Genomic DNA, 26,860 nt, shown 5'->3' on the forward strand with positions numbered 1-26,860 from the left:
GTTTAACAGAACAATAGAGTAGTGACCTTGGAATGGAGATAACAAATGCCCTAATCTTTGGAATAGAATGGATAGGATTAAAATCAAATGCTATAAATACAGATGTAACGGGACAATAAATAGAGAACCTGGCTGGAGAACCTGGCTGGAGAACCTGGCTAGAGAACCTGGCTAGACTGCTGATCAACTGAACGCTGTCTTGTCATTCCTTCTTCACCGGCTCTGTCCACACCTTTGGGAACCCCTGGGCCTGCTGGGACTGGACCCCAACAGTGAACTACTCAGCTGTCAATAGTGCACACTATCTGTCCATCCACTGGTATCTCTGCTTACCTTTATATTTTGAAAATGAATTCAACCTTGAAAGTCTACTAAAAATACATATGCACAAAGTATGTCAGGGCAGGTAAGACCATTCATGTTGTTAAAGGACCATTTAGTTAAAAATTTGAGTCTAGATGAAATTGCATTTGGTTTACCCAAGTGCCAATATAATACTTTCTGGAAGTCCACCCTTTAAAAGTCAAGATACACTTTTGTTGTACACTGAAGTCTATGACCTAAGTTTGGCTAGTTATGTTAAATTTTAGAAAGTTTTTTGGGACAGAAGTTATTTTCATTATATTTTTAGTTTGCTTACATTTAATGTTTTTTTCCAATAAAACATGAATGGAAGCAATAGTTTTCACAGTTGCATCAAAATGAACATCGCAACAAATTAAATTTAGATAGTGCAAATTGAAGCCAACAATGATAACAAAGTGAGTTGATTTTAATAAATTCTATGATATTAAAATTTACTATATTAAATTTTCTATGAAAGATTTTACTATATTAAAATTTTAATTTCTTCTGGAACAGCAAGTAAATATATCAGAGCTATATATTGCAGTTACTTATTGTAAGAGTAGACCAATTTAGTTCTAAATTTTTAATTTTAATTTTAGAGAAAAACCCCAGAAGATAAAATTCAAAAAAAAACCCCTATTATCTTAATAACTGATAAAAAAAAAAGTAATTAGTTCTCAATTTTTCTGTCTACAAAATCAATGGCTGGAAGCAGACAGAAAATTGAAAACCTTGTTCTGTTTTATGAGACATACTTTTTTGACTCAGAGCAGTACAGACTTTGCTGCTGTGTTGCTTACAAATAGGAGCTCCCATAACCATCGTTTTCCCGTATTTTCAAGGACAAGTACTGAAGGCACACACTGTGGAGGACAGTGCCTTACTCTGGGAGAGTCAGTGATGCAAACTGCTTCTGAAGTTGGCTGTGAAGTTTTGAAAACTGTTCAAACGATTTTTCTGTCAGGCTTGTTTCGTTGTTACTGTGTGTCACCTGGATTAGATAGAGCTGCAAAAAACAGACAAAAATCAAAAGACAGCAATATCAACCTGTGATACCTTCTACATCTGACTGCATGTCACTAAACAAAGCAGGAGTCTTTGTGCACAAAAAATCATCACAAAAGTTGAGAGATGCAATTTGTAATGGCAAAATTACATATAAACACAGCGTATAATAATAATCTAATGTGCTGGGAACAGACGCCCAATTTCTGCTCTTCTTGCAGACACTTCAATCAGCTCTTGTTTCATATTCTACCACGGGCAGGATCTGTTCTCTTTGATGGTTCTCTTCTAATAGCTCTGGTTGTTATGATTTGTCCTTAGAACATCCTCTTTAGTGGCACTTCTGCTCAAAATGAAACTGATTTTTCATTTGCATAGTAAAAGCAAAAATCATGGTTTAAGGAAGGATGTGTAGCATAGAGAAGGGGAGTCTGAAGGCAAATGATATGTAAGTTAAGATGACAGACTTGAGACTTACAGGACTAGTCATGTTGCTGAACCTTAAAATTGTCGCTCTTTGAATTGACCTGGTTGCACTCAACATACAGGATTCCTGGGGAAAGTTCTGTGAAGTACACTTGGTAGGGCTTATGGCTGTCATTTGTACCAGCGTGTGGATCAAGTTATTCAACTTAACAGGGAAACACTCCAGACTTTCCTTTATTTTCCTAGAGAAACGAAAAAGAAAAGATAATGGGTTACAGTCCCTTGAATGGACTCATTTCACTTAAGATTTGTTTCCTTGTGTTTGTTAGATGTGGAGGAAAAAGTCAAGAACCAACAATTTTTATTTGGAGCCCAGCTATTAAACCTTATTTTTTTTTTTTTTGTAAATTTCAAGTTTACAGTTTGAGTTGTTAGCAGATATAAAATAAACTCTCATAGTGAAATATAAAACTGTGATTATAAACTTGTATTTTGACTTATTTTAGATTTTTTTCTATTTTAAAGATGATAATTTAAATTTAATTTTACTTTAGAATTATTAAAATATTTACATAGCTCCAGAAGTTAAATCTACAAAGAATATATATTTCAAGAAGCCAGCATCTATCCTGCACTCTCTCTGTTTTTCCTTCCTTCCCCTTATATTTAAAAAAAATAAAAATTACAGTTTAACTTGTATCATTTGAATTTTGTATGTATTTGTGAATTTTTTTCAAGCATCTTACAAAAAAGTTGCATACAATTATACTATACCTAATATACAAGTATTTTATATGAAATGTTTTTCATTCTCTGGTCTTTTTGGTTTGTTTTGGAGTGTTTCTGCTTCTTAACGTTAATTGTGTTGTTGTTTTAAGAAACTTTGCAACTGCATACTAATGGTATAACAAATACCTTTATGTAATATTCTTTATCTCCTTTGTACCCCTCTCCAGTACCTAATTTGCAGTGTTGTCCTGTTTATCCCAGGTAATACTATAAAACAAACATTATGCTTATTCTACTTTTCTTTTTTTTCTTATTCTACATTTCATATGTGCTTCCTATTCCACTTTCATTTTTTCAGCGCTATTGTGTTTACATCATACAGTAGTATTTCTACTACACATATTATGCAGTCTCTCTTCTAAATAGCATTGAATCTTAAACTCTCTACCAGTCCATATCTCTCAGTCATTTTGACTCTCTGAAGCTAATTCTCATAAATCCTTCAGGAATGCCCAAGGTTACAAGTTCCTGAGTTTTGGGTGTTGATAATCATTTGTCTCTGGGCCTTTATACTTGAAAATCAATTCGGCTAAATACAACATTTTTGGCTTACACTTTATTGTTTGAGTGACATCAAAATATTATTCCATTTTCTTCTGGAATAAAGAATTGCTATCCAAAACTCTGATGACATGCTGAGCTTTTTTTCCCTTATAAAGAACTCCCTCTTTTTGCCTAGAGGCTTAAAAAGGTTTCTTTTTCTTTGAAGTCCAGTAGTTTTTCTAAGATATGTTTTAGTTTGGTTATTATAGGTAATTTTTCTGAATATGCACTGTGTCTTTCAATATGTAATTTTGTCTTTAGATTTTTCAGAAGATTTCTTAAATTTTAAAATTTTATTTTAACTAATATTTGATATGATGAGTAAAATTTTAACTCATTAATTCTAACAATATATCTTTTTATTCTTTTGAAATTTGAATGAACGCAGTCATGTAACCTGCAAGTAACGAAGGAGGTTTTTTGTCACCCTTTGTACTGCTAAAACATCTAGTTCAATGGTAAATAGAAGTGGTGGCAGCTAAGTTTGTTCCTGATTATGAAGGAAACATTTTCAATGTTGTACCATTAAATATAATGTTTTTTGTAAGTTTTTAGTTGTAGGTTATGGACATTCCTTTCTATTTCTAGAGAGCTTTTCAAAATGAGTGATTGTAAATTTTATTAATTGCATTTTTCTGAATCTATTGAGATGATCATATAATGTTTTTCCTTTAATATTTTATTTTCACTACTGAGTCTTGAATGTTTACCTTGTAACCACTTATTTCACTGAACTCTTGTTATCCTTTTTTTTTTTTTTTTTTTTTGGTTAATTCTTTGGAATTGCTATATTTGTTGTGTTATTCAAATGGAAAATAACAATATAACAAAGCCTAAATATAGAACTTTACTATCAATATAGAAGGCATTATTTTTTTTCCTGACATTAATGGGAATGCCTACAATTTTTCACTTTTAAAAGTATGATGTCTATCTAAGTTTCTTTATATTCTATGTTTGCTAAGATTTTCTAAGAGAAATGGATGTTACCTGTAGTCAAGCACTACTTTTCTGGGTAGGCTTCCATCAAAGTTGCAATACCTGTTTTACAACGAATCTGCCACGTCCTCAATGTTAGCAGTGTAGTTCACTAATGTTTAATAATTGTCCCCTCACTTTTATAAAACTTCAAGCCCATTTATCTTGTTCTAGTATTGGACTTTTTTGAGTAAATTCCAAATTTTTCCATTATCATCAATAGAGGTCAAAAATTGCTAAGGAAGTTAAAATATGACTCTGATCATTATTCATTTCCACAGTGTTCATTGTTTCTAAAAATGTTCTTTGAATTTATGGAAATATAGTACAGTATATAAAATTTGTTTTTTTCTTTATTGGCAAAGACATGAAGATAATAAAGTAGAAGTATACTATTAATCATGACTTATGGAGACCCTACCTTTCATTCATTCATTCATTCATTCAACAAATACTTAGTGAACATATATATATTTTATGTGTTAGGGTGAAAAGCTCTCAGGTGATAGCATGTGCTCCTTTCTTATGAAGATAGGCCTATGATCCAGAAATCTTAAGTTCTGGTGTATTCACCCTCACAAAATCTCAACTATGTTCATGTTGTATTCACACACTGCCCAACAGTTAAGACATAGGAAGAATGGAGATGAAGGATAAGCCTTTATGATAAGCCTATAGCGTTTTAGGACAGACTCTCACCTAAATCCATCTCCCATCTCTCAGGTGGCAGATTAATAGGTCAAATCAAACAGTTCTATTACACATGACTCAAGTTGGTACCAGTGCCCTGAGAGCAGTAGGTTTTAGGCCTTTGTGAGGTGACAGCTTTTTGTTTTATTTGGTTTAACTGCAGCATCAACAGGCTTATGCTTTGGATTATCCATGTATTGCAGATCCAAAGCAGCAGCTGGAGGGATCGAATTCTTAAATTCTAGGGGAAAGCTCTAGGCAATCTTGAGAAATGCTTCTAACTCCTTGCTAGGCACTACGTTCTGTGCTGGGGCATAGATGTGAAGAAAAGAATTCAGATTTCTGCCCTGAGGGCGTGTATATCCTTTGGCAGGGCTGCACACAATGCCTTATGTTAATCTTTCATTCTTAGAGGAAAGTGTAATTATTTTAATAATAGATAAGAAAGACCAAGAGAGGTGAAATGCATACCAAAGGTGACATCATCCAGGAAGTAGTAACCAAAAATTCCAACTCATGTTTATCTGATTCATAACATATGCACCTTTTTGTATGATATAACTATCTTAAATTTACCATTAGAAGCACCTGCTGTAGCAGGTTTCCATAGCTATGTGAGTGTCAATGGGTAATGGATTTGATCAGTCTCAGTGTAGTTCAATAATTATCCCTCAATTCAGAAAACTGGGTTGAATCCTGCAGCTTTGATCTTCCATGTCTAGTTCAGCATCTCGGCAGACTTCATTTTTTGTAGATGAAATATTATAATATTTTTGAATTCACATTTCTGTTAATATGTTACTAGAAATGCCAAAAGTTTTTCACTGCTTCCTGAATCGGTCAGAATAACCATTGAGAAAAAAATGCCCTTAATGGCTATTGAACAGCGATTGAGTGAAGGTTCTCAGGCAGTTTGATGGAATACCTGTTTTACTGGTCAGTCTCTGTAATAGTTTCAGGGAAATATTGCTCAAAATGGTTTTTTTTTGTGTGAAGAAATTTGCATAAGAATATTCCTATTTTACCATATTGCTTTCATATATAAATGGAAGTGACTCACTCCCCATGAGCAAATTTTTTTTCATCTAATTCTCAAACTTCATTTTCATTGCAGAGATTTTGTCATGTGTGATAAACACATTACTTTTGTTTTCTTTTTTGGGCATTACTGACTGAGTATCTGGCTCTGTTAGTTATTCAGAGGTAACAATGAATTAAAAAGCTTCATCACAATTTCTTTTATTTAATGAAGAAAAGTCATAGTTTAATGTTGAATTTATAATCTGTAAAATGTTAGAACAGTACTTTCTCCTTCTTAAGCCTAAAAGTATGCAGTCAAGATAATTCCTATTTGCCTGGCCTGTGTGGGTCAGTGGTTGAACATTGACCAGGAAGTCAAAGTTAGATTCCCAGTTAGGGCACATGCCTGGGTAGGGTGTGCAGGAGGTAGCTGATCCATGATTCTCTTTCATCATTGATGCTTCTCTCTCTCTCTCTCTCTCTCTCTCTCTCTCTCTCTCTCTCTCTTCTGCTCTGAAATATATATATATATATATATATATATATATATATATATATATATAATCTTTTTAAAGGTAATTCCTATGTTGTTACAAATTTATTGTAGGTGTCAGAAGAAGCCACCTGAAGATGTGCCCCAGTGTTACACAGATGATTGTGAATTGAAGGCAACTAAGACTCTGTGGGCTCAAAAGTAACTTCTGCTCCCCTCTTAACTAGAATAATTTAAATTAGGAGTCTGGCACATGATAAGAGCTAAAACCAGAAATGACTTTTTAACCTATTTATATTGGAGGGTAAACTAATAAGTACTGACCATGTGCTCTTCTGGCAATTACCTCTGCCTCAAGGTGCATTACCTCATCCTTAGCTCAGAATGCCACATGTACCTCAATTTCCCTTTCTGTCTCTGACTCTCTCATGCATGTGATTAAATTTAGTCATTTTCTCTTGTCAATCCATCACGCTTATTTGATTATTAGACCAGCCAAAAGAACCTTGAGAGTAGAGGAAAGTTTCTTCTTTGCCTTCTGGACCAATAAGTAGTCAAACCCATATTTTTTAACCAAAAAAACTACCATTCCACAATGAACTCAATGAATGATCAATTCTGATGCATTTCGGGTACATAATTTTAAAAAATGTTCTTCTCTATGCACCTTTATTTTTAAAAATTCAAGATTATCATGGAAAAGAAAGCAATTAATAATTTTGGTTGCATATGTAATGTGTATGTACACATATGTGAACACAAAATTTGATATTCTAGTGAAAGGTTAAAACAAAAAGGTTAAAAGAAAATAAATAAAAAAAACAGGATATGTCATGTTAATCCTTGTGCTTTGATGGCAGGGAGCCCTAATTTAAGAAACATAGCTACAAGCACTTAGACATTTTCTTACCACATTCCTTCAACTAGTCTAAGGACACTAAAGTTAATGAACACGTATATTTATCTGAGATTACCAGAGCATTCAGAGTTACATATGCAGGTTTTTTTTTTTTTCTGTCTGAGTTAGCTGGGTCCAGGGAGGAACATCCATTATGCAAGAAATCAATTTTGTTCCCTCTGAGCTCACTTATTAGTTCTGCTTGTGATATCAAGAAACTCATTTAGCCTTCAGGAGAATCAATTGTTTCACCTATAAAACACCGTTGATGACTAAACCATGCCATCCACCAGGATTGTTGATAGGATCAAATGAAGTAACATAGGAAAAGCAATGGAAATAGAATAATAATATGCAAATATTATTTCAGAAATGTTACTACCAGTTAAGTAAAGAAATAAAGATGTGAGTGAAAGGGCGAGTCATCGCGGGGCCTGACCACGCTGCTGGCGGCCTCGGGCACCGACTCCCCAGCCCACGGCGGGAGCCCGGTGCAGGCTGCCACTCGCCCGCCGCCCCCGGCGGCAGCAGCGGCGGCAGGGCGGGGCGTGTGCCCTCGCCTGAGGAGATGGAGGAGGAGGTGATCGCCAGCGCCCCTGGGAACGAGACGGAGGACGTGGATTTCCTGTCTGGGCTGGAACTGGACCCCCAGCAACCGGACTGGCCCCTGGAGCCTGGGCTCAGCTCACCCTTGGGGGGGCGAGGACTGCGCCCTCCATCTTGCCCTGGGTCCTCCATTTTTGGGGCGGCCACCATGTGCTCAGGAGAGTGCCTTCTTCCCGGAAGCCCAGGCCCCTGCTGGCCACGCCCAGGATTTCTTTAAACTAACCAATGACAATCAAGGGATGTGCGCACAAGAGAGATGACCACATCCTGTGTAACAAGACCCAACTCGCGCCTGGCCAATTGGAGGGGCCCACAGTCCCCTCCCCTGCCCTTACTATAAAACCCACAATCCCATCAGGCCTCGCTCTCTCTCTGCCACCTGCTGCTGTGCCAGTAAGGGGGGAGGCAGGGGAGCCAAACCTGGGTTTGAAATGGAGGACTCTTTGCTTTTGCATCGGACTCGCTGGCTCCCTGATGGGCTTTTTGGGAACCTTGAAATCTGGGCACAACAGTGAGAACCCCAGAGATAGCAAACTACATGTAGAGGGATAGAGGGAAACCAAATGTACAAGTTATGGTTCTATGAAAACTGAAAGTAGGTAAACTCTCCTGAAATCCTACAAAAGAGGTATTAGATAGGGATTAAAAAGAAGCAACTGTAGAATTATTTTTCTTTCTTTTCTTTTCCTCTTGTTTCACAGTTAGCACTTGCCTTCAGAAAACACACAATCGTTCCTGTGTTCCCCAGTTAGCTTTTAAGTCTTCAGAATTCACCTAGAGGTCAGCAATCTCACGTACATGTCACCACAGGCGCCTAACTCTGCTGACAAATAAGAGTTCCAGGCTCCAAATCTTAGCTAAGCGAAATAAGCCAGTCAGAGAAAGATAAATATCACATGATCTCACTCATTTATGGAATATAATGAACAACATAAACTAATGACCAAGAACAGATGCAGAGACAGAGATCAGATGGTCAAACCTCAGAGGGAAGGTAGGGGAGGGTGGGGTAAAGGGGAGAGATCAACCAAAGGATTTGTATGCATGCATATAAGCCTAACCAATGGACACAGACACCAGGGGGGTGAGGGCATGAGTGGGGGGTGGGGGGGCAATGGGGGGATAAGGGCACATATGTAATACCTTAATCAATAAAGACATTAAATAAAAAAAGAGTTCCAGGCTCCATGGCCTTGACTATGAATAAGTAATTTCAAACTATTTCTTATGGAGATTCCTTATAAAACGTGGCCAAATCAAAGCAACTGTAATAAATGAACTAAGCAAAGGCTGATGGACTGGACTTATTATGCATAAGTAATGTGTCAGTGATGTGATATTCCAGGTTACTATCCTCCCCTCCTAAAGCCAGTTTATTTTATGGGTGATATTAAAATAAAATTGTATGCAAAGCAAGAAAAAATCTTAACATGCAATAATATAGAAAAATCAGTACTGGTAAATGGTGCTATAATTAAGCTAATAAAAACCTTCAACATATAAAAATGTATTTTAAAGTAGTAAATTATTGCCCTGACTGGTTTGGCTCCACTGAGCATCAGCCTGCGGACTGAAGGGTCCCAGGTTCGATTCCAGTCAAGGGCATGTACCTTGGTTGCAGGCACATCCCCTGTAGCGGGTGTGCAGGAGGCAGCTGATTGATGCTTCTTTCTCATCGATGTTTCTAACTCTCTTTCCCTCTCCCTTTCTCTCTGTAAAAAAAAAAATCAATAAAATATATTTAAAAAAATAGTAAGTTATTGTAATCTCATTTCTTGTTAAATTGGGATATAGCACTTTGGCACACTGAACAGGATCAGGCATACCAGTGAGGACTGAGTGATGCACATAGCTGTTGGGGGATAACAGCTGTTGTGAAACAGTACTATTTGGACTATTTATCTCTTAAAATGATGATTTCTGATACTCTTGATGGGTACATTAAACTTTTCAAATGCTTTTAACCTTAGACTGGTAGTCTTCCAAAGAGTTCAAAATATACATATTTTGCAGTTAATGTGTATCCTGACTTGATATTTAGGCAAATTAGGCATATTCTCAGTTTAACTTACAGAATTCAAAAATAGAGATTCTCTTACTGCAGAAATTTAGAATAGCAACTAAGTTTTCAAACATGGTAGTGATTGTGACTGGTCCACACAATTTATGAAGTACAGGCCTATAAAAGCTCTTATACCTGAAAAAAATTACTTTATCAAGTCAGTTTAGTTCAGATTAGTTTTTATAATTATATTTAAAAAATAGGAGACTTTCACAATGAAAGGAGAAATTTCACTTTGCATTTTTCTTTGAATCTTCTTTTCTAATTTGGGCCAAGTTGGACAACATGATTGCTAATTCCGCTAGGTTCTGCTTTTGATTTTCTTTCTTTTTTTTTTTTTTTGTAAGCCTTTATTTCTATAGGTATCAATGGTTACGATAAGGCAAAGGAAAATTCTGACCTTTATTTGTGGAAATACAATAACCCATGAGATGACAATTTGAAAAGTACTAAAAAAGCATCAAGAACATTTAATGATAAAAGAACCTTGGGAACTGCATCTCCGTCCCATACTCTCTCAGTCTTGAAGAGAAACCAGATAGGAAGGCAGTGAACTATGCTTTGAGACATTGGAGCATAGTCTTGTCTCACTCTGTATCCATGTCGAATACATAAGGAGGAATAAGGGAACACTGGGGATTTCTGGTATTCTGTCTGCATATCCTAGCTTTGGCTCCTTTGTTTGTGATGTGGAGACTGGGGACACTCGCTCTGACTGTCCCTGACATTTCCAGTGGCTTCACAGTTGTACCTGTTGGGACAGTCACTGTGTCTGCTCTGCCCAGTGGCCCCTTATAACTAAGACTATTCTCTCTAAAGCTCAAAGTTCAGAGAAGAAGCTCTTGGTTGTTGGCGTTTTCTTTGTGTGTGAAGGAATGACCCTTGATAGGAGTATAGATAAGAAAGAGAATCCATGATAGCTTTTCATGAAGGACCTTGTCCAATAGGGACAAAAGTAACTAGTTAAGTCAATGACATTGTCTCTCTTTCTTGAATTTATACTAGAGAATGTTGGCCAATAGACCGAGAGTTAGTATATGATAGGCAGAGATAAGCAGAGTGAAAGATCTCTTTTTCCATTAGATACTAGCCAGACGCTACTGGTTTCTGAGGTTTATTAGATTACAGTTTGAATATATCTATATCTATATCTATCTATATCTATATCTATCTATATCTATATCTATATCTATATCTATATCTATCTATCTGTGTCTATATGTATATCTATCTCTCTCTCTCTCTCCATATATATATATATATATATATATATATATATATATATATCCTTTTTCCCAGGGATACCAGATAAATCCCTGGTTCTTGCTACCAAAACACCTCACTAATACAAGCTATTTATTTTTTGAGGATTGGAGTTTTGTTTTGCTTCAGATTACTTTCAATTTTAGCTGAAGAACAAAAGTTATTATACTTACTAAACCACAAAATCTGTGTGGCAGACCAAATGGAATACTAGGAAAACATGCAAAATTTCCCCTCACATTTTTGGAGGAGGAAATGGATGATGTGAAAAGCATGATCTGTATGTGGGAGGGGAGGAAGGCAGAGAAGCTTATGCTTAATGATCCCAGTCTGGGCTATGAAATAGGTTATCTGTTTCTAAGGACAACTAACCCGAGGTTTGAGATGATTGAAAATTCTGAAATACCCCATTTGGACATCATTTTAATGGATGGTTGCCTTTGTTGCCTAGCCCTGGGCCCAGCAGAGATATTACATGAGAGTATCAATTTGCAGGGACTGAGTCATGAGAATTTCTTGGTTCTAATCAATAGCATCCAGCTGAAAGGGGAGTAGAAAAAAGCAAGAGAACCAAATAGAAGATTTGGCAATGATGTGAAAAACCTTTGTGGCCAGGAAAACAATTTTATATTAATTTTTTTTCTAAATGCCATTAATTGTGATACAGTTCTTTTTTAATTTTATATTTTGTTTTAGAGAGAGAGGAAGGGAGAGGGAAGAAGGGAGGGAGGGAAGAAGAAGAAGAAGAAGAAGAAGAAGAAGAAGAAGAAGAAGAAGAAGAAGAAGAAGAAGAAGAAGAAGGGGAGGAGGAGGAGGAGGAGGAGGAGGAGGAGGAGGAGGAGGAGGAGGAAGAAGAAGAAGAAGAAGAAGAAGAAGAAGAAGAAGAAGAAGAAGAAGAAGAAGAAGAAGAAGGAGAGATCAGATCAATTGGCTGCCTCCTACACTCCCCCATGGGGATCGAGCCCAAAACTTGGGCATGTACTCTTGGGCATGGACTCTGACGGAATCGAACCTGCAACCTTTTGGTGCACAGGATAATGCCCAACCAAACTAAGCCACACCGGCTAGAGCTGTGATACAGTTCTTAATGCCACACAGAGTACAGCATCCTTTGAAACTCTTATAATCAGCTCTTAACCCAGAATGTGAATATCCAGGAGTGAGGAAGGATCCTCTATTTTTCATAAGTAGAGTACGCCCTTGGAGAGGCAGGAAAAAACCGTCTTTCTTTCAAGTCTCAAACAGGGTCAAGGATGGCAGCCTCTTAGTGGTAATACTGTAGCCTGGACTAAGACACTCTAGGTAGCCACACATGTTGTCTCAGATGGCTTAGTCCTCATTTAAGACCCAGATCTGTGAGCTTGGTGGTAGCGGGGAGGGTGTGTTTTCTTGTCTTATTTTGATCTTCTGAGTAGTGATATCAGAATAAACAGGGACATAAAACACGTTTAGCCCTTCAGAACACAAAGGAGAGGAGTTTAAATATACAGGGGCTCTCAAAAGTAGGCAGAGTTAATGACACGCCTTGAAGCACCGGGACCAGTGCTGGATACATTACAGAATGCTGTTTCTTTTTTGGTAAATTATGTGCACTGATGTTTACACTTCAAGTTTCTCCATAAATTTAGAAATCTATGTGCTCTCAGAGAATGCAGCTTAAAATAATATTATTTACATAGAAAAGTAAACACCTGTACGTAGTTTTTAACATTTATTTGTATCTTGTCATTTAAAGCCCCCATTATTGTTTTTAATTTTTTTTAAATTGAATTTATTGGGGGTGACATTGGTTCACAGAACCATATACATTTCAAGTGTACAACTCAATAAAACATCATATGCACACTGCATTGTGAGCCCATTGCCCCAAGCAAAGTCTCTATCCTTCCCTTTTGCACCCCCCACCCCGACCCAACATTGCCCAGCTCTACATACTCCCAAACCCCCTTTCCCTCTGGCTATTAGCTACCACCACACTGTTGTCTATGTCTATGTAATATATATATATATATATATATATATATATATATATATATATATATAATGTTTTATATATAATACTTATATATATAATGTTTTCCTATTGTAATGTTTTATACACACACACACACACACATAATATTAGAGACCCGATGCATGAAATTCATGCAAGGGACTCGGCCCTCGCAGCCCTGGCTGCCTCGGCCCTCGCAGCCCCTGCTTCATCCAGAAGGTTGTCCAGATAGTCATTCTGCTGTTCAGTCTAATTAGCATATTAACTCTTTATTATATAGGACTTTTGCTTAATCCCTTCACCTTCTTTCATCCAATTCCTGAGCCCTCTCCTCTCTGATGAGGCCATAAATGTGAGTTAAATATGCAAAGCAAGCATGAATGTATATTGTAAAAGTAATCTACTGGGAAGAAGATTAATTTGGTAATAATAGAGTTGGGGTGGATAAACCTTCATGAAGACAGCTACATTATAAGGTCATCAAAAGTATGAGAGGTAGGACATGACAAGTCAAAGACAATAAATGAACAAAGAAATCATATGCCCTAATTTAGATGACTAGACTTCTTTTAAGTATTCAATGGAGAAAAGTGCTTCATCATAAATTTCTCAAAAGAAGTTTAATTAACAGAACATAATACATAACATCTGAAAGCGAGAAAATTAGCCTGGCAGAAGATATGCAGGAGCTGATATACTGGCTCACTGCCAGGAGGTTATTGGCTTCAGATCTACTTTCCATATTAGTTCAAGTCCTCTTGAATGGAAAAGGGAGGTGAGTGAACCTAGGCAAGCTCACCCATATCTAAGATCCTGCTCTTTACAGATCTGGTGGGTCAGATGAAATGGGGGGATGTGGAAGGACAGGATTCTGGCTGACACATAAAGCACATTTACATTTTTGCTTTAATCATGGCCTGAAAGAGCTTTATTTCCATCCAATATACAGTTTATTTCCTTTTTTTTTAATGATAGGAGGTACTATTTGTAAGTTGTAACACTATACTTGCTCTGTCCAAGCAATGATACATCACTCTATGGTCTAAAGATGAAAGTAGTGAGTCCATATCTCACCATAAATCTTTTTCCAAATTGTTTTTCTGGACATAGTTCAAGTAGAACAACCAATTTATTTATGCCAGTCCTTGCTCTTTTTAGTGACCTCTTATTGAGTAATGTGTTAGATAAAGAGTTTGGTCAGCAAACAATAGCGTGCTAAGGAAACTCCACCAGGGCTTTGTGCTAGACATTCACATTGTCCTTTTCTCCCCCTTGGGAAAGAAGTCACAAGCTAGTTCCAGAAATGACAGCTTCATTCCAATGACTGGTCACCCCAAATTCATCTCCAATGTGAAATGTGTGTGTACGCATAAATGCAAACTTATGCATTCACAGCTAGCCTTACTTGGTAAAATGGCTTGTTGCTTCCAGATCTGTGTCTTGTGGACGAAGATTATTGTACACATATTTCAAGTCTTGTATTCCACTTAGCTCTGGCAGTCCTGCATGTAGCATCTTGGCAAAACAAACACACAGACAAAACAAAAGCAAAAAGCAAATCTCAGAATAAATGTAAACAAAATCTTACTTGGTTAAGTTTGGCTAAGCTTACTACTTGGTTAATTCTACAAATACACACAAACAACTTTACATAGCAATGCATTTCAGTTTGTACCCATGAATAAGTATAAGTTCCTGTTTTTTCACCTCTAGTTAATTGTATAAACAATAACAATAAAAATCAATAAAATTGTGAAAGTGCTTGCAAATTAATAATTTAACTATCATAAACCATTGAAATAAGCATGATAGTATCAGTTATCACTACTTATCTTCTTGTAGAGAGGCATATTTAGCATGGTACGGTAGAAATAATAAGAGGTCTAATGGCAGAAATTCTGGACCCACCATTTAAAATCTGAATGATCTTGAGAAAGTCTCTTAATCTCTTTGAATCTTCATTTTCTCACTTTAAAAGTATATATAAATATACCTAACATATTCTGGGAGAATCAACGAGCTAATGAATAAAAAAGAGCTTTAACTCTAGCTGGTTTGGCTCAGTGCATAGAGCATCAGCCTGCAGACCAAAGGGTCCCAGGTACAATTCCAGTCAAGAGCATGTACCTTGGTTGCAGGCTCCTTCCCAGCCCTGGGGCTCATGCAGGAGGCAACCAATTGATTCTCTGTCCTTCACTCTCTCTTCCATTCTCCCTAAAAATCAGTGAAAAAATATCATGGAGCAAGGATTAACAACAACAACAAAAGCTTTATACATTATACATTGTTACAAAAATCCCCCCAAACCATAATTGAAGTGTCCAGGTCAAATGGCTGTAAACACACAGAGTGTGAAACTCATCACTCTGGTTCTTATTTTTGCTCTTCCACAACTCTATGACTCAGGCTACCAGAGCTCAATTTTCTCTAGTTAAGTGGTAATTGTATTTATTAAAGATTATTAAAGCACTGAAATAATCAAAGGCATAATTGTTCAAAGGCTCAGGCGTTTTTCTGCCAACCTTTAGAAAAGGTTGTTTTACTTTGTTTATGTTATAGTGTAGACTGAAGGGATAATATTCTCTAGAGTCATAGGCAAAACTCTTTGAGGAAAAAAAATAGATCTTTGTGAAATAAATGTGAACTTTGCAAAAAAATAAAAAAAGAGGAATGATGTCATCAGTACCTCTATGACTAAGATGAGAAATTATTTCCTGCTCTGGAATAGAGGCCCTTTTACAGTTGTGGGAAGTTAAGAGCAATGCTGTTAATCCTAAAAATAAAGGGAACAGCATATATAGATGTGCAGAGAAGAGCAAGATGTCTTCCATTTGTTTACAGAAAGAAATCCATTATAGCTTTCTGGAACAGAGAGTGTCCTCGGGGTGAGTGACAAGAGATTGGACTGAAAAGGCAAGTAGGGTAGGATGTTTTAGCAATATAAAAGATTTTGTGCTTTATCCTAAAGACAAGAGATAGCTCTTTTACATGGGCAATAAAATACTTGAATTGTATTTTGGAGAGATCATTGTTGTTATTTTTGAAAAATAGATTTAATGAAGCCAAATAAGAAGCTGGATTAGGAGATTGTTTAGGCATGAAGAGAAGTTATTGGATTTTAAATATAAGTAGAATTGAGAAAACTGGGTGATTGATTGGATATATTTGAAGGGCTGGATGAGGCCTAAACCATATAGCGCTAAATATAGATTTGGGAGTCAGTAACATGTATATAGTAATTGGAACCATGAAAATGTATTAGGGGGTCCTGCAAAGTTCTCAATGTCTCTTCTCATGGATGATCAAACATCTCAAATACATGATTAAATTTGAACAAATTCTCGTCTCCTATAGACTCTTCCTCCTCTTCCTGTTTTATATCTCCATTTTTACTTCCACCACTGTCCAACTAACAAAAAATTCATATTTGCTTTGATTCCTTCTTCCTCCCAATTTCCAGTATCAATTACTAGAATTTTATTAATTCTATAAAAACTGCCTCAACAGTCTCTTGTATTCATCTGCCTTTCCATTGCAATTACTGCCCTAGTTCAGCTCCTCATCTTCATTTGCTTAGAGAACTTGAATACCCTTTTTCTAGTTCGCCAACCCCTCTCTCTAATTACATAACTTCCCAGTTATCGCCCTGAAATATAAGCTAGATGATGGTGTTCCCTTCATTAAAAACAAAGAAACTTCCAGGTTCTTGGGTGTTTATATAGAGTCCAAAATACATTTCTTGCTGCAAATGTCTTTCATAATCTCACTGTGATCTGTCACTTCACTCTTCTTGTCCACATAACTCTTCATCTGTATCACAGATGGTACACTTGATTTCTTCCTTTTCCAACACATGTTATGCCCACGATCTTTAAGCCTTCACATGTACTTATATTTTTACTAGAGGCCCTGTGCATGAAATTCATGCACCGGGAGGGGGGAAGGTCCCTCAGACCGGCCTGCAACGACACCAGCGTACCTCGTCCCGGGGGCCCCTCCCCTCCCCTCCCTCCACGTGGCTGTGGCGTGGACACTAGTCTCGCATTGCCGGGGCGATGCCACCAGTGTCCCGCCCCGGCCACTATGGGCGCTGCCATATTTGTCATGGAGTGATGGTTAATTTACATATTACTCTTTTATTAGATAAGATTTCAGTCAGAATTCCTTTCCTCTTCCTCCTTGTCTATTGAAATTCTTTCTAAAGACTCAGATAAATGTTTCTTCATCCTTGAAGCCCCATAGATCCTCTTGATAAGATTTAATTGCTGCTTTCTTTGTACTATAGTCATATCTTGGTCCTACCTCTTCCACAGTACTTATGGCTGCCAAGATTTTACTATATTTTGTTCATGTATATGTTTTTCATATTAGATTTTAAGTTCATTGAGAACAGGCACTGGATTTTTATTCAATGTTGAATCATCTATGCCTCGTATGCTGCTTTGTAAATAGTTAGAACTTAATGAATGTCTGTGAAATAATGAATGCATATATAAGTGAATGAATTAATAAAAAATACTTGACCCTGTTAGCATTGAAAACCTATAAGAAGTCCAACATTCAACTACTAAGCTTAAAATCACCCCTAGGAAGATATGTTCTCAAAAGCAACAAGAGTCTAGATTAGGCTTTATCTTATCAGTTCTGTACTTTGAGTTCTAGAGACATCTCTGTACTTACTGAGGCAATTTCCCCCCTTATCACACTGTGATTGTCCATTTGCTGAGAAAATACTTCTTTCCTAGATCTGAATAGCTTTCTAGTTTCCATAGATACCGTGAATTCACACCTGCTTGCTTAGGACTCTGTCAAACATTTCCTTGGGAAGTAGACCCTATGCTTACTCCTTCTTCTTCCAACACACACACACACACACACACACACACACACACACACACACCACATGAGTGTGAACTACAGCCAGCTTAAAATCAAAACCCCAGCTCTCTCCTTGTCATGTAGCTGATTAAAGGTAGCAAGTGCTGATTTAGGCTTTGTTGATGGTCTCCATTCCTTAGAGAGGAAGCTTCAACTGCTATGAATCTGTACGTCTGAGTAAGGATTGCCTCAGACCTGAGCCCATTTAGCCATGTCTGTTCTCTGACCCTCAGAGACGTAGTTCAAGTGTCTCCTAGCATAGATTACAAGGGGAATGACTTCAATTGCAACTATAGGAAAGGGAAAGGGTGGCTCATACAAGTAATGAATGGATAAGTTCCTTTTTAAAGGATAGGGACATTAAAAACATTTCTACTTCTATTCTCCTACTAAATCCAAATCTATTTTGATAGCTGTGCTTCAGAAAGCCAGCAATCTTACCACCACAAAGAGAAGTCAGACAGATTTCTCCTGGGAAATATCTGACATAATAATGGGTGTGAAAAACATCTTAAAATGGGTGAATGGTCCCTATGTTCTTTGGGAACCTTCCAAATAGCTGGTATTGATTTTTTAATGAGAGGAAAGCTGATGAAATACAGGATTTTATGTTAGTGAATTCAGCCAGCGACACTCTTGAGTCTCCTGCAGATGTTGTGCTTTTCAGCAAGATGGGGATTTCATGGATTATTTTCCCCCCAATTTTCTCAGGAGTAAATATGAAGGACTGTGGATATCTGGATACATGCTGCTTCTTACCGAGTATGAGCCATTAACTCTATAGTGGACTTACCACATGCTTGTGTTCATAGTTCTGGCTATTGATCATTCATGAAAGATAGAATTTATGACCCATATCAAATATTTCTCAAATTATATCTGTGTCCTGGTGTGGTACATTGAGTTCTTTTTAGAGAAGTTTACACATCAAGAGTCAGTTTGAGCCGAAACCAGTTTGGCTCAGTGGATAGAGCATCGGCCTGCGGACTGAAAGGTCCCAGGTTCGATTCTGGCCAAGGGCATGTACCTGGGTTGTGGGGCACATCCCCAGTGGGAGATGTGCAGGAGGCAGCTGATCGATGTTACTCTCTCATCGATGTTTCTAACTCTCTATCTCTCTCCCTTCCTCTCTGTGAAAAATCAATAAAATATATATTTTTTTAAAAAAGAGTCAGTTTGAGAGAGAATTGAGGGAACTGTAGATTACCCACATAGGTAGAAAATAATCTTTCATAAATTTAAATTTAGTTTTTATTATAAGAAGCTATAGTACAGAAAGTGTGATCCTGAAACCTTTACTAACGCTTTGAGTATATACAGAATGCCATGTGAAACCTGAAAAGAAGAAAATTGAGAGGTAAATGACCAGAGCAGAGGGAATAACACACTGTAGTTTTACATATATATATTTGTTCATTGGTCTAATTGGTTCACATTGCCTCTGATCTCTGTTTCAATTACTGTGACAGCCTAAATCTAACATTATATGCTTTATCTGAATCAGTATTTTTCACTGAAAATTTTCTTCCTTAGTCTCAAAGTCAAGACTTGAGTAATTAAAACATGGAGAGATTTTCTTGGATATGTTATATACCAGAAACCTTCAACATCTGATTTTAATAGCATATTATGAGAATTTTTTAAATACTTGGTTAAAATAACACACATCTACATTTTAAATGAAATAAGGTTACATTAATTCTATAACTTAATGATTGTTTAATGTATTATGACTCATGTTAGCAGTTTTCTTTTTAGGTAGGCAGAAAAGCTTACTAAATAAGAGAAAAAAGTTCATTGATAGTTTTCTGAATCGATTTTTTTTAAAAAGCCGTTCTTTCAGATTAGTGTGCTCACTTATTATCTATCATTCAGCATAATTTTAGTGTCTCCTGAGAAACAGCATAAACTCTATTTATGCTTTTCTGCTTTGGGTTTACTTTGAAATGTCTGTGACTGGTTCAAATAGTAGTTAGTATGCTACTTACTCTTGTATGTAGTTATTTACAGCATTATGGACACTTAGAAAAGTTCAGTTACTGTGTACATGAACTTTATCTTCCTTAACAAATTGAAAATTTTAAGTCTAACTGGGTTTCATATGATAATGTATCCTCCTCAATTTCTGGCATATAGTAAATACTCAAGAGCTCATGGATTCATGAGTTAGAGCCTGCCAGAGCCCAGGTAGATATTAGAGTAGATCTTACCTGAATATTTTTTATGTAAGTAGAGTCAAGGTCACAGACTCAGTCCTTGTATAATTTCTTTTGTGGTATAAACACAGATTATGAACCATAGGCATCTCATGATTACAATATGGCCTAATAGAATTGGGAGATAAAATACAACCTACCCCTATGAGTCACTGATTACTATTGGAAAGCCAACTTGAAGATTCTGGAGATGGACAGAACCTTATATATATCCAATTTACATATGAAGGAACCAATGTCTGTTTGTAGGGCTACATGTTTATAATATTTTTAGAAATTCTCAATTTTTCAAGACAAAAGAGAAGTAAGGTACATATGTTATTTTAAAGTTAAAACAAGGATCCAAGTAAAATATTCATTATAATAAGGTCAACATTTGTTCAGTATTACCTAACAACTTTTCTGCAGTGATGTGAATGTTTTATAGCTGTGCTGTTCAATGTGGTGCTACTAACCATGTGTGTCCACTGGAGTGCTATTGAGCACTTGAAATGTGGCTAGTGAGACTAAGGAGCTGAATTTAAAATTTATTCAATACAAATTAAATTTAAATAACCACATGTGACTAGAAGATACTGTATTGGATAGTACTCTTATAGATTAACAAGGCTCTAGTATAATAAATTAACTGAACCCTACTATATGCAGATGCTGTGCTAAATGCTTTATATTAATTATCTATTAGGGTTATTATGAAATGTAATCAATTAATACACATAAAGATCTTAGCATGGTGTTCATGCAAAGCATTTGCTATTAGGTGTGCATTCATCAATCCTACATCTAAAAGGTAGATGCTCTATTATTTTCATTAATAGATAGAAAAACAGAGTTTTACCGAAGTTAAGTAATATACTCCGAAGAACGTAGCCAGTAAAATGCCAAACTAGGATTCAAACACAGGAAGACCTGATTACCAAGTTTTTGCTTTTAATAACATCAAGTACAATTATTGTCAACTGAAGCCTCTAAACCAGTTTTTGTTTTAACATGTTTTTTTTTTTTTTTAAAAAAAATTGATTTTAGAGAGGGAGGAAGGGAGAGGGATAAAGAGATAGTAACATCAATGAAAAACCTTGATTGGCTGCCTCCAGCACACCCCCAACTGGAGATGGAGCTAGCAACCTGGGCATGTGCCCCATAAGGGAACCAAACTGGTGAACTCCTGGTTCATGGGTCCACACTCAAGCAGTTGGGCTAAACCAGTTATCTATATAATAAAAGCCTAAGCGACCATTATGGCGGAACAACCAGAACAACCGGTCACTATGATGCACATTGACCACCAGGGAACAGATGCTCAATGCAGGATCTGCCCCCTGGTGGTCAGTGTGCTCCCAAAGGGGAAGCCCCGCTCAGCCAGAAACCGGGCTCATGGCTGGTGAGGGCAGTGGCAGTGGTGGCAGGAGCCTCTCCCACCTCTGCGGCAGCACTAAGGAGCAGTGAGCTGAGTGGTAAGGAGCAGCAAGCAGGAGGGCAGTAAGGAGTGAGGGGTCCTGGACTGCAAGAGGGTGCAGGCTGGGCTGAGGGACCCCTCTCCACTGCCCAGTGCACGAATTTCATGCACCGGGCCTCTATTTTTTTGATAATCTCACTGACTCCAAATATCATACTGATTTCCAAAGGTGTATTTCTCTTACATCTAGTGTGTATGTATGTGACCAAATGAATCACTACATTCCTTTCCAAGAAGATATTTTAATAGATCTCTCCCCTCTCACCCTGCATACATGATCATCATCTCTTTGTATTGGATAGTGGGATGAAACATTAAATTTTCCCCTTTGGTCAGCAGAGAGCATATAGGACCATGACTCAGCAGATCCAATATATACTACTAAATGTAGCATGCTCTAGTTGAATTGCTAGCAAGTCACCCCACATTTTTGACCCTCACTTTCTAATCTGAAAAATAGGCAAGTGATCAAAGGCAGTGATTAAGAGAGAGCCAGGAAAAATCCTTGCCTCGTTTACATCACTGGATTGCCGTAATGTGTGAATGTGATCGTTTTTAAAAGCACTTTTGAAAAAAATCTGAAAACAATACAACTGATACAATATTTTAAATTACTGTCCTTGATTTAATAAAAATATACTGAGATAACCCCTGATTATATCAATATTATTGAATAGAAATGTTTGCAACAATAACTGTGAACTAATGTAATGACTCATTAAGAAATGTGTTTATAAGCTATACAATGGTACTTTTAGTTTGTTCATTTCTTTCTATTTTGAATAGCTCTTTGGGGAACTCCAAGCTATTGGCAAAAATGGACTGCCCAAAGACAGACATAAATGAAGCTTATTATTTTTGTTATTGCCACAAGGGACTTACCATTTCTAGGAGGTTCAAGAGTAGTTGACTGTGCCTTCTGACAATATTATAAGCTCGACAACAAAGCTCCACAAAATCTTGGAAATGCTGTGGGTTTTTCCCACCCTCTGTAATAAAGTATTCCATCTCTGAAGTAAAAATAAAAGGGGCTCGGTCCCTATAAACCAAAAACAATAGCAACCTTAAGCAGGAGAAGTGGTTTGTAGGATTAAATTCGGCAGTTACAACAACTTATTTCCATTAATTTTTTGTAGTTATTTTCTCTCTGTTCTAATGGATGAACCTCATTCATTGTAGGACAACTGGAGAAACTAATTGTAGACTTTGGATAATATAGCAGGCCTGCCACAGAGAGGGAAGGACAAGTTATTTTACAATGTCAACCTATATTGTTTCAAATGTTTAATTCCAAGTTATATGCGATGGGAATACTATCTATTAAAATTAATGTAAGGACAAATTAATAATGAAGGTGATTTTACAGAAAACACATTTACTACTAAATTTTGAAATGATCAGAAAAATCATGTTTTTTTGTTTGTTTTTTCTTTGAAAATATGCTGACCCTTTAGGAAAGAGTTTCAGGTAAAAGCTGAAATATGTAATGACAAGGTCTTTCAGAAGGCAGTCTATGAAAAAAGCAGATATTATTAATTCACTATCATATGCTTAATAAGGAAAAAAAGACGTAGCCATATTTCATTTCACACTAGGCCCAATAAAATTACTTACCAGAAAGGAGGAAATATAAGCTGACCATGTTGGTATATAAGAAATATCACCCCCTATAGTCCCATGGTTGGAAAAAAGTAAGCAAAGGACCAAAGAGATGGTTCCCTTAATGTTTTGTCTTTTTTTTTTCATGTTATTTGAGACACAAAGATACCTGAGATGAAGGGTTAGCACTTCTAATAGAAACTATCAAAGAAAAGATTGGAAACCTCTCTGTGATTAAGCCTAACTCACTGAATAAGAAAAATACAAAAAATTTTTTATGCTGATTTGGCCTAACTAAGGGTTATTGAATGGAATTTCTGAAATAATTTTAAGAGTCTTAAAATTACAACTTCCTGAATTACTTTTTGCTTTTCTTTTCAATAGAGAAAAATGTTTCACCAAATTGATTTTTCTTGGAAAGTTCTTATAGTTATGTTCAAATTTGTGTGATAACACATTTCTTTCTTTAATGGCAACCAACATTATAAATCAGATGAAGAAACACCATAGTGCAAGTCAAATACAAAAGAAATGTCCAAGTTAGAGAAATGTAAACTAATAATAATAATGAAGAACATAATTTTAGCTGTATTTAAATATCATAGTCTAAATTTTCAGTGTACTCAACAATATAAATCTTGCATCATTCCTATATGATTTACATGACTAACTTCTTCTTTTAAAAAAATATATTTTTATTGATTTCAGAGAGGAAGAGAGAGATAGAAACATCAATGATGAGAAAGAATCATCCATCAGCTGCCTCCTGCATACCCCCCACTGGGAATTGAGCCTGAAACTTGAGCATGTGCCCTGACCAGGAATCAAATCCTGGTTCATAGGTTAATGCTCAACCATGCTTCATGGCTAACTTCTGAGCAATTTTTAAAATAACAAAATTAGACTAAAGTTTTTCTATAAATGGAAAGAAGCCTCACAGGTGAAATAAAACCCTACCCCGTTTCTACAGACTGTAGGAGTCATAGCTGGGAACTGGTTTATCAGTCTACTCAAATGTGAACCTAATCCCAGATTGCAGAATCCATGTACTAGAATCCATATCTCAAGTTTAAGTAATACTTATGAATCTGAGAAATAAATTGGTTGTTGCAAGGAGGAAGATTGGAAACTATTTGATCTCTTACAGTCTATACAATTACTGAATTCTGAATCATATGTAGAAAATATCTCATTTATAGTTGTGCGAATACACCAAAAACTTTTTGTTGTGACTATACTACATTTGTTCAGATTACTGTTTTAACCATTACTTGTCCAAGACCCACCTGTTCCTGCTTCTATAGCTTTGACCTTCTACCTGTATTGTTTCCTATTTCTAGGAAACACCCAATAACTTAGATAATTGATCAAAATTTTTTTTCTTATAAGAAGTCTTCTGTAAGTAACCTACCCCTTGCTGATTTCTCTTTTACTTTACCTTACCTTTTTATCTAGCCTATAGCGAATATATTCTATTCTTTATAATCTCTAGTAGTCTTATAAATTTTTTCCTCACAAATGATCTGTGTGATTTTCAAGAGTAGAAAAAATATTTTATCTTCTTTTGTGTTCTTAATGTCTCAAACAACATTTTGTTGATATTCTGTTATATGAAATGAATGAAACAGTAAATAAACATAGTTTACACAGTGAAGAGTTTGTGATAATTTAACATTTATGTGGGAAGGGCATGTGAATAAACTTATTTGTTATGGTTTTGCCATTTTGTTGTCAAAGTTAATCTTTTTTTTTTTATTAGTTAAGGTATTACAAATGTGCAAAGTTAATCTTTTTATTAACATGATCAGTCTTTTGTTCAAATCACTATTCTTTAAAATTGCTGAGAGTATTTTATATATTTCCAATATTAGTGAGAAATGAGTAGTAGTTTCAAAATATACATGTTTTGGTGAAATTTAAGAATATTTCTATTACAAATACTACTTATTAAGGAGGTAAATAAATTGATATGGGAAATATCAGGACAATTAATAATTTGTTGTTTGTTATTACTTATGCATAAACTTCCATTTTAACCATACTGTAGATATCATCCCTTTATATAAAGTCACAAGAATACCAAGATCACTATCATTAAGAATTTACATTTGTTAAAGGTAAGAAAAAAATTACATGCCCTAACTGGCTTGGCTCAGTGGATAGAGTATCAGCCTGCAGACTGAAGGGCCCAGGGTTCGATTCCAGTCAAGGGCACATGCCGGGGTTGCAGGCTTGATCCCCAGTGGGGGGCTTGCAGGAGGCAGCCAATGAACGATTCTCTTTCATCATTGATGTTTCTATCTCTCTCTTCCTCTCCCTTCCTCTCTAAAGTCAATAAAAAATATATCTAAAAAAAATTAAAAGAGAATAAGCAATTATGCCTGCCTTTTCACACATAACCAAGTATATTGCCCATGGATGAGAAAATGGCTCTGCTACTTTAACACTTGGTCTTAGGTTTTGAATGCTTCTCACAGTACAATCATCTTACAACATATTTGATTGTAGTTGTTAAAGATTTGAATTTACTATATATCATGGACATAAATTCAGGAACTATGTCATCTGGACCTAACTAATGAAGCAGCCATTTTGTGCCAATGCTGGAGAGTAAACAGGATGTGTTGGGGTTATTGAGAAATGGGAATATCAGTCTCCTACATGACATCTTCCCAAGGGTCATACGAGCTACTGCCCAATAGTCTGGACAAGTTATAACAACTAAGTTAGTTCTTGATTTGTGAATTAGAGAAAATAACAGTAGTTACTTCAAAGAGTTCCTCTGAGGATTAATGAAACTAATGCATTTCAAGTAATTATGATGATTCAAGTGGTAATTTTGACTATTTCCTTTAGAATATGGTTCCCTACCCTAGATGATACAGCACCATACTAAGGAGAACTTTCTTTCACCTCTCCCAGTGATAATCCACAGCAATTTGAGAACTACATATTTCAATATTGGTGATATGGAGAGTGGCATAGAAAGGCAGACAACTCTATTAAGGACTCGTGACTGTAGAATCAGTCTTCTGGGCTCTGTGAACATACTTATCTCTTCCTTTTGTAAGACAGTTCATCTAGCATTCATTTGAGTAACTAAAAAGTCTGTAAATGGATGTACACAAATTTTAGTCCCAGGTTTGAAAGATTTGAGTATTTGAATATGTTTTCATACCTGGAACCAAAATGGGGTACATTTCAGTAATGAGGTACATTTTATTACTGAAATTACTATTTTTTTCATAAAATTCATATATTATTGTCCCCTGGAAATATCATAGTAATATTATACTATCTTGTTTTAAAATTTCTAAAACTTGCAGACTCTCATCATAGTGGTTGGTGAAATTAGAGTACAAATAAATGACTAGAGAGCACTTTGAGAAATGTTTAAGTATACACTTTTCCTGATGTCACAAATGACCTACATTTCAGAGAGCACATTTTGCTGTCCAACACAAGTCTCCTTTTTAATATCCATGAGTTAATTGAAAAGGCAATTTGGAATCTCTATTGGATAGGATAGAGACTTTTATAATTATAAAACACAGGAAGCCTCATAGGTGCAATATAATGAGAACATAGGGTTTATGT

General features: G+C 36.1%; 1 protein-coding gene across 1 annotated transcript in view; it reads right to left on the reverse strand.

The window, feature by feature from the left end:
- The window catches only part of PIK3C2G (phosphatidylinositol-4-phosphate 3-kinase catalytic subunit type 2 gamma), a 283,175-nt gene that overhangs the window by 53,356 nt on the left and 202,959 nt on the right, over positions 1 to 26,860 (reverse strand). Inside the window, exons 25-28 of the mRNA XM_081084139.1 lie at positions 22,547 to 22,703; positions 14,520 to 14,629; positions 1,832 to 2,021; positions 1,233 to 1,354 (exon numbers count right to left, since the gene is read on the reverse strand). Coding sequence (XP_080940265.1) covers positions 1,233 to 1,354; positions 1,832 to 2,021; positions 14,520 to 14,629; positions 22,547 to 22,703 — 579 coding nt within the window. The remainder of the gene's footprint in view (positions 1 to 1,232; positions 1,355 to 1,831; positions 2,022 to 14,519; positions 14,630 to 22,546; positions 22,704 to 26,860) is intronic.

This window comes from Myotis nattereri (assembly GCF_964212035.1).
Source record: "Myotis nattereri genome assembly, chromosome: 2".
NCBI lineage: Eukaryota > Metazoa > Chordata > Mammalia > Chiroptera > Vespertilionidae > Myotis > Myotis nattereri.